This window comes from Nannospalax galili, unplaced genomic scaffold (assembly GCF_000622305.1).
Source record: "Nannospalax galili isolate Female #2095 unplaced genomic scaffold, S.galili_v1.0 scaffold634, whole genome shotgun sequence".
NCBI lineage: Eukaryota > Metazoa > Chordata > Mammalia > Rodentia > Spalacidae > Nannospalax > Nannospalax galili.
The window spans coordinates 1,931,893-1,940,576 of record NW_008336853.1 but is presented as its reverse complement, the minus strand read 5'-3'; the positions used below and the strand labels follow the sequence as shown (position 1 = coordinate 1,940,576).

The 8,684-nt window shown below is 52.5% G+C and overlaps 1 protein-coding gene across 4 annotated transcripts in view; it reads left to right on the top strand.

Moving 5' to 3' along the window:
- Rab37 (RAB37, member RAS oncogene family) overlaps window positions 1-8,471 on the top strand; it is a 71,017-nt gene extending 62,546 nt beyond the window's left edge. The window contains exons 1-9 of one of the 4 annotated variants that reach the window (XM_008831463.2): window positions 55-195; window positions 3,208-3,318; window positions 4,252-4,293; window positions 4,779-4,845; window positions 4,937-4,989; window positions 5,960-6,025; window positions 6,574-6,630; window positions 6,725-6,801; window positions 6,917-8,471. In XM_008831463.2, coding sequence (XP_008829685.1) covers window positions 103-195; window positions 3,208-3,318; window positions 4,252-4,293; window positions 4,779-4,845; window positions 4,937-4,989; window positions 5,960-6,025; window positions 6,574-6,630; window positions 6,725-6,801; window positions 6,917-7,022 — 672 coding nt within the window. In that variant the 5' untranslated portion in view covers window positions 55-102 and the 3' untranslated portion in view covers window positions 7,023-8,471. Of the gene's footprint in view, window positions 1-54; window positions 196-3,207; window positions 3,319-4,251; window positions 4,294-4,778; window positions 4,846-4,936; window positions 4,990-5,959; window positions 6,026-6,573; window positions 6,631-6,724; window positions 6,802-6,916 lie in introns of those variants that run through there. The other 3 variants (XM_008831462.3, XM_008831465.2, XM_008831464.3) reach the window with 3 other exon arrangements.
- Window positions 8,472-8,684: the final 213 nt, after the last annotated feature.

Sequence of the window (8,684 nt, the reverse complement as noted above, 5' to 3'; positions counted from 1 at the left end):
GGACTGGGAGGAGGGGGTGGGAGGAGCCTGAGGCGGGGCGGGGCGTTTCGGCGCTCCCCCTCGCCTGCTGCCTGCAGGGCTCACCTCTGACTGTCCGGGGACATGACTGGCACGCCCGGAGCCGCTGCCGCTGGGGATGGCGAGGCCCCTGAGCGCTCCCCGCCCTGCAGTCCGAGCTACGATCTCACCGGCAAGGTGGGTGGGCGCTACGCCCAGTGCTGGGCACTTCAGGGCCAGCCCTGAGGGACACCCCCCCCTCCGCGTGCTCTTTGCCTTAGGACCCTGTCCCTCCCTGACCCACGCCCCCCTCGGGCTGCATCTGGATTGAACTCAGTCCTTGCCCTACCAGGCGGGTCTGGGGTCTGAGACACCTCATTCTCTAGGGATCTAGGCTGACCTCGGTGGGTACAGGGACAGGAAGATCGGAAAGGACTGAGGCTTCCCACCCTGAGGACCCCAACCCAATTTTCTTCTGCCACACTTCAGAAGTGCTAAGAGATGGCGACTCCCTGGAAACTCAGGGCACTCCACTCCACACCCCCCACACCCCACCCCTACTCCACCTGCTAGGCATTTCAAGGTTAATGCTAGTTTTGAGCTAAGCGCTCAGCAGACACCTGTCACCCATTTTCAAGGTTTTAGATCCCCATCAGGCAATAAATCCTACCCTTTCCCTCCAGATACAGTCTCACACCTTCCGAGCTGTAAGATAACCCATCCCTATCCCCCAGTCTGTGGGTAGCCACGCCCACAGATCCACCTTGGATTTTTTTTAATATTTCATTTATTATTTTTATTTTGTGTGTATGAGTGTATTGCCTGCATGTGTGTGAGTACACCCGTGTTGTGCAATGCTTCAGGAGGTCAGAAGAGGGCTTCAGATTCCCCTGAAAGTGGAGTTAAGGACAGTGCCACCATGTGGATGCTGGGAATCGAACCCAGGTCCTCTGCAAGAGCAGTCAGTGCTCTTAACTGCTGAGCCATCTCTCCAGCCCCCACCTGGGAATTTTTAGAACCTGAAAAAAAAGAACACAGCAATTAGTCACTGTGACACCCCCCCACCCCCAACGGCTGTAAAGGCAGCTCTCTGTGGTGTATACCTTCTGTAGGAACATCCTGTGTGGAAGCAAGTAGAGGGAACATGGGCATTAATCTGTCTTCCTCCCACCCCTACCTGCACCCTTGGAGCAGGCAAGTACCTGGAACTCTGAAAGAGATGCTGAGCCAGCCAGCATTTTACATTCTTCTGCACGGTTAGTGAGAGATAAAGTGAGGGCTGTGCTGGGTAGAGCCGCAGCCTGGTCTTGAAGGACACCTGCCTCTTTCCATGTCATGCTTTTGCCCCACATTGGGTCTCAGTCTCACTGGCTCCACCCCCAGGGTTTCAGGGGAAGCCACTCTGCCAGCCACCCACCCAGAGCCGTTTGAGATAGGCATCCTGTGTGGGCTTGTGGCAGGAAATGGGGCCCTGTGTCCTCAGGGGAGGGGGTGCTGCTGATGGCCAGCCCCCACCTCCTCCCCACCAGGCCAATGGGGATCTCCTGGCCTCCTTGCCCTACAAGTCAACTGAGCTGTTTACCTAGGAGGTGGCAAGGCTGAGCAGCTGTTTGTGTTTGGTGGACTTGTCTGGCTGCATCATTTGCTCAAGGCAGCTGTGATCTGTAAAGTACACAGGCATGAGTCCTGGCCTACCTCCTTCCTCTCTGGGGTTGGGACCCAGAAACCAACCAAAAGTACAGGCTACAGAGGCGATCCCTTCCCCATCCATCCCCTAACCAGCACCATCGGTATGGGCATTGCCCCCCAAGCCTGCCAAGACCTGACCCACTGCTAACCCAGCCCTGAGTCCAGGACTGTGTGGGAAGAGGAGCATGATGAGAAAGCTCTTTGGAGCATCTTAGGAGATATAGGGGCCTCAGGCAATAGTTGCCCTAAGTGGTTCACATCAACATTATTGGCCCTAGACCTTGACAAATTCTAGAAAGTCCTCAAAGACAAGATCCCTCCTCCTTTCCCCCTACTGTGAAGGAAAAGCCTAAAAAAATTAACGAATTTTTCCAATGTCACACAGTAGGCTGTTTATAAGTCAGGACCTCAGCCTTACACACCTTCTGTTCAGTCCCACCACACATCCACATCTCTCATCCACCAAAGTTAGCTAAATCCAAGACCCCAAGACCCCAAGATCCCACACCTATGGCAGGAAAGCTTTGGCTCCATTGTAAATTCAGAGCACTCCAAATAATTCCAACTTAATTAACAATCTAACCAGGCAGTTGGGAACATTCTGAGGGATGACTGAGCAAAGAGCTTCCCCTTCGTCATTTCTACATATTTCACATAGTGACCCAAAGATGTCAGTTTGCAGCCATTTGTCACACTTGGGAGGTTTCTGTTGAAAACTTTAGACTGGCTTCCAGTCTCAGTATGAATCCCAACCTTCCCTTCATACAAGTTTGTTTTGTTTTGTTTTGTTTTTGTCTTTTTGAGATAGGGTCTCTTTGTAGCCCCAGCTGGCCTGGCACTTACTATGTAGTCCAGGCTTGCCTCAATCTCACAGAAATCCACCTGCCTCTGCCTCCCAAGTGCTAGGACTAAAGGCATGCACCACCACGCCTGGCTCCTACAAGCTTTATATACGGAAAGTTTATTTAGCTACTTCTAAATAAATGCCTGACCCAAAAGGGAACCCAAACAATAGTAATTTCAACATACACCTGAGCCAGCTGACAGTGCCTGCCCATCTGGTCTTGACAGGCTCCCTGGGGAACAACCTTCTCTCTGTACCACAGCCCCACCCACGTGTGCACTGAGTGCACGCTCAAAACTCAGAGAGATGTAATCTCTGTGCCTGCTCAGCAGTGGGCAAATATGTCCAAAGTCTAGACCACAAGCATGTAAAGTTCTCTGGGGCTACCAAGCATGCTGGGAGCTCTCAGCTCAAACCTCCAGGACACCGGATAAATAGAAGAGGGTCAAAGAGCCTGGGAGGCTGAAGCAAAGTGTTTAGAGAGGAGAGGCAGGGCAAAGGCAGGGCAAAGGCAGGGGCAGGCTCTCTGGAGGCAGGTGCTCCTCCATCCTGCCAGCATCCTCCAGCCATCTCCTCCCTACCCCACAAGCTTCTTCCTAGGACATCCCTCCCTGGAATCCCAGAGGAAGCCCCCTCCTCTCCAGTCACCATTAACTGCCTCTGCCCCCATCTCCTAGGTGATGCTTCTGGGAGACTCGGGCGTCGGCAAAACTTGTTTCCTGATCCAATTCAAAGATGGGGCCTTCCTATCCGGGACCTTCATAGCCACGGTCGGCATAGACTTCAGGGTGAGGTGGCTGCAGGCTCCTCCTCCAAGCAGTGAGCAGGGGCTACAGCTCAGGTTCAAGTATTCTACCCTCTTCTTGCCCAGTCTGACTCCTGAGGGTACCTGTGGCTCACTTCCTGGAAGGCCCCGATGTGCTCCCCCTAGGACCACAGAGGTGGCCAGGTTAAAAGAGTTTGGACAGGGTTAGCACCTTGCCCATCTACAGAACATGACAAACAAGACCTAGTCTCTCTTCTACTCCTGGGCAGTGCCCCCAAGCAGGGTATCTCTTGGTGTAAATCCCTTGTTCATGGCCCTCTGGGCTAGACAAGGCCTCCAAGGTCTTCTGCAATTGCCAGGAAATTGAGGATCTGGGTTCAGAGACAGCGGCTCGCAGGGCTGGTCCCCCTCCTTGAGGTCTGCTCCATCTTTACCAATCTGAAGCAAGGCCCCTGGGCACTGCACACCAGAAGGTCCTAGAGGGGAAAGACCCTGGCAGCTGTGCCTTACAGAGGCTCTGAGCCTCTCCCAGTGGATAAAGTAGTGAGGCTGCAGTCAGAGGCCCTATGGGTGGCTAGAGGGAAGATGGCCCTGCAGGTCTTGCCTCTGAGGGCCCCAGAATGCTGGTGGCACCTTATCTCTAAGACTGCTAATAAGACTGAATTCTGGGAGACAGAGACTGAAGTGAGGAAGGGAGCAGAGCCTCCCGCACCCTGCCCTGTGCTACCTGTTAAGTTCAGTAAAGAGCCGGGCAAGTTTCTCTTGCCTTGCTAGGTTATGAACAAAACAAGCAGAGGTGTCTGGAAACAGGGTTTCCACCGCTATAGGGTGATCTGACTGAAGATGCCTCAGGCTTGTCACACAGCCTGTAGGCCTGGAGAGAGACCAGGACAGGTTGTTGGCAGAATTCAGGTGCCAGCCTCCCCTCCCCACCCTCTGCCCTTTTCTCTTTCAGAACAAGGTGGTGACAGTAGATGGAGCCAGAGTGAAGCTTCAGGTGAGAGAGGAGGCTGGGGTGGGGGAAGGGATATAGGCGTTTGCACTTGCTTCTCAACCTGAACCACAGCCCTGCAGCCCTGCCCTCAGCCTGGGGTAACTTCCTGTGGGGCCCATGAGAGGAAACTGCTTTTCTTTGTTTGATATCTGCAGAAAAAGCAATTCCCAGGCATCCTTCTCTTGCACCAAAGGCAACTCAAAATGCCTTCAGTGAAGCTTAGCCTCCCTCACCCTCCACCTCTCTCTCCAGTTTCCTGAGTCTCTACTGCTCTGGGAAGTCACTCCTGGACTGGAGAAGTGGAAACAGCATTGGGTTTAAGAGCCCAAAAGCATTTTTAAAGATGTCATCAGATGCCCAGGAGCCCATGAGAACCCACAGAAGGAAACAGCCCCCCATGCAACACAACAGACAGCTCACAGCACAGCATAAGCCCGGTTCACAGCATGCCCTGCCTCCTTCCCACCTTTTTCTCTTTCCCTTTCCAGATCTGGGACACTGCAGGACAGGAGCGCTTCCGCAGTGTGACCCATGCTTACTATCGAGATGCCCAGGGTGAGTCCCTCTGTCTTCTGACCCTTCCCTACTCTGCAGTACCCAGGCTGATGCCCTAATCCCCTCTGTCATCTCTCTTGTCCCCCTCCAGCATTGCTCCTGTTGTATGACATCACCAACAAATCTTCCTTCGACAACATCAGGGTAGGTCCTTCCCTCTGGAGACCTTTCCTCTCTCTGGTCCTTCCTCCTGCATCCCTGCAACCCATGAGTAGCTAGGACAGGGCCTCTACAGGCAGGCCAGATTGCTTCAATTCTATGGGAGTGGGTGGACCATGGAAACTTTGGGAAACATCCAGCTGTGACTGGGCATTTGATGGCCATGTGGGCATGGAAAAAAAGCAGGCTGATGTGCCCCCATACTGCCTGCCTAGCCCTAACTGTGATTCATGAATGTGTTGCATATCAAAATATTCAGAACAGTCCAGGCTCCACCCTGGACAGTTATCCGTAGAGAGTCTGCCCAAGCAGAAAATTCCACATGGATCTAGGCCAAGTTGCAACTCAAGTAGACAGAGTGTCTGTGCCCTCACAACCAAACCATCAGAGAACAGAGGCAATAACCAATAAATACATGCAAAACTCTATGTACAACATTCTACAGGTTCTGTGTGCTTTCAGACCTTGAGGACAGGTTAATAGCAAGCAAACTAAGGATAAAACATACAGATAGAATAGGATGAAAACTCCATAGCATTTATACTGCCACCTCCAATCCCATACCCATGGCAGACATCACTCATCAATCACAATATTTTTTTGGTGGAGAAGACTATAGAAGAAATGGAACCCAGGGCCTTGTGCAAGTGAGGCAAACATTTTACCACTGTGTTACCTCCCCAACAAGCTCAGCCTCCCGCTTCCATCTCCACCTCCAGTTTCCCATTTGTTGTTTTGCTTTTGAGGTAGAGTCTAGATATGTAGCTTGGACTGGCCTCCAACTCTTTATCCTCCTGCTTCTGTGCCCAAGTGTTGGGGAATCACAAGTCTGGCTTATCACATTAGTTTTGTTCACTGAGCCCTTTTGTGGTCTTAGAATCCCCAACAGGGCATTCTAGAAAAAGAATGGCCTGGGCCTGGGCCTCAGCCTGATTCTGCTTCCTCTCTCCCACAGGCCTGGCTCACAGAGATTCATGAGTATGCCCAGAGGGATGTGGTGATCATGTTGCTAGGCAACAAGGTGAGTGGCTCCTGTGGCAGGGTCAGTCCTCTCCCATTGCCTGAGTACCTGCCCTACCTAGCCCCATAGCCACCTAGAAAGTTCTTCCAACAGAAGACTTTGCAGCCTCCAGTGAAGGAATCAGACATGCCTGGTGGCTACTACCTGTCCCATCTGCCACCTTAGAACTTCAGCAGTGGACCCAAGCTGCTGCCTGAGAGATGCAGGGTGACTCAGCTGCCTGCCGTGATGATTAGATCATCGTGGGCAGGATCAGGGGTCAGAGTCTGAGAGTACAAAGATTTTAACCCCATCTGCTGTCATCAGTTAAGGTTGGGTCACCACACTTTTTTCCAGAAAGAGTTACCCACCTCCCCCAGTGCCCAGGGTGGGGACCCGGCACACAGCCTGAGCCAGGCAGAAACCCTGGCCCCAGGCCAATCACACCTGCCTGCAGTCCCTCAGGCCACCAGCAGAGGGCAAGCAGTGTCTGCTCCTGGGGCAAAAGATGGGCCACCTGGGGTCTAGGCTTCCTTCCCCAGAGTGACTGACCCACATGGACTTGACAGGCGGATGTGAGCAGTGAAAGAGTGATTCGTTCTGAGGATGGAGAGACACTGGCCAGGGTAAGTGAGTGCCAGTGGGGTGGTGTGAAAAGGAGGCAGGGTAAACTGTCGGAGCAGCCAGAAGCTGGTCCTAAGGACACTCTTTCCCACGCAGGAGTACGGTGTTCCCTTCATGGAGACCAGTGCCAAGACTGGAATGAACGTGGAGTTGGCCTTTCTGGCCATTGCCAAGTGAGTGCTGCACAGGGAAGGGAAACTGGGCAGAGTGATGGTCTGGGAAGCCACAGAGGTGGGGGGAATATGCCCAGCCCCCAGCCCAGCCCATGCATGGCTCTTCCTCTTCTAGAGAGTTGAAATATCGTTCAGGAAGGCAGGCCAATGAGCCCAGCTTCCAGATCCGGGACTATGTGGAGTCCCAGAAGAAACGTCCCAGCTGCTGTTCCTTTGTGTGACTCCCAAGGGCCAAGAAGAAGCCTCAGAGGCCCTTGGGAATGCAGCTGTCTCCCCTGTACTGGCTCACTCTGAACTGCCAGGCCAACTTGGGAGAGAGCTGGGGACTCAGCACACAGCCTCTGTCTGGGAGGCAGCCATCCCCCTAGTTTCTATAGCTTCCTTACATCACAGGAAGGGTAAAATATGTATACTTTATCTTAGTGAATATATAACTTAATACCAAAAAAAAGGTACCAGTATGTCCAGAAAACCAAGATAGGTAGGGACCTGGTGACCCTTTTTCCTTCTGGGACTAGGACCTAAAAGGCTGGGGCCTCCTAGCAACAACAAGGGTAGTAACTACTCTATCCTGGCACCAGAGAACTCTGATGCACTTCTAGGATGTACCGGCTGACCCCATCACCACCCTCGCTTGGGGAGGCTGAGCAGACCCCAGCCTTTACTTTCTCCAGCTTCACAGGCACAGCCTTTTCTAATAAGATGGGCCCTGCTGCTGGGAGCTAGCCCTATGCCTCAGGGAAGATAAACAGGGAGATTGGGAGGGTGTAAGATGGCTAACAGTCACTAGGATGGATCTTGCTCAGCTACCTCTGGCCTCCTAACCCTCTTTTTGGAGGTGTGCCCCCCTTTTCTCCAGCATATAAGCACAGTGGAGCACCTGAAAACATTAGTTCCTAGCCCTTGAACTTCACACCCCAGGGGACCCCTGTCCCCTTCCCCTAGAAGCAAATCTCTGTCTCATCTGCTTTCTGCCTGAGTTCCTACTAGACACCTGAGGTCAGAGCCAGACCTGCCTCAATCCTGTGGCAGGTATGCAGCACCAGACACCACAGCTACTTCAGGGTTAAAAGTCAAATAAAGAGATCTCCAACCCCACCACCCAAGTCTATCCCCCTAAACCCAAGCTCTGTCTCCTCTCTGTCCTTTAACTTCATAGACAAAAACCAGGGCCAAAACTGCCTTATCTCCTCCCCTACTAAGTCAAGTGAAGGAATGGAAAGTCATCCATTTCTGGGTGAGCCAATATAATATGTACAAATCAGGTGGGTGCAGAGAGGGGCAGCAAGGGGTTCATATAGGCCCAAGGTCACGTGTCTCCAAAAGCTCTGACCTTACCCTTCTAAGGGGACAGGAGACATACAGGTCATGACCTACAGGCACCTTCCCTGCAGCCCTGCAGGCTGGGCAGAGAGAAAAGCTGAAAGAAAGTATGCATCGCACATTTCTGAAGTTACTGCTTTTGCTTTCAAGGTAAAAATCTTGCTCTCTGAACAGGGTCAGTGCTCTAACTTGGGTTGATGAGGAAGCGCTCCCTGACTTGCTAAACGGGAAGGAGCTTGGGCTTGCCCAGTTTCTTCTGAGACCCTGGGCAGGTGGTAGGAGGTCCAGTCACACAGATGGCTCTGAGCCTCCAGCATTTGTGTTTTTCGGCATTAAATTGCAGTATTTTGGAAAGTACACCCTGACCAATGTTTTTCTGTTCCCAGGGAGGAGGGATCATGTTAAAGGGTTTGTTATCGCAGGTTGTGGGGAACTGTCATTACCCAAATCATTTGATCCTCATCTGTCAATGTCCTCAAAGTTCACCTCACCCTTAACTGATTGCCCCAACCTCTGACCAACATCTCAGCTCACCGAAGGGAGCTGGAATGCTTATCTTA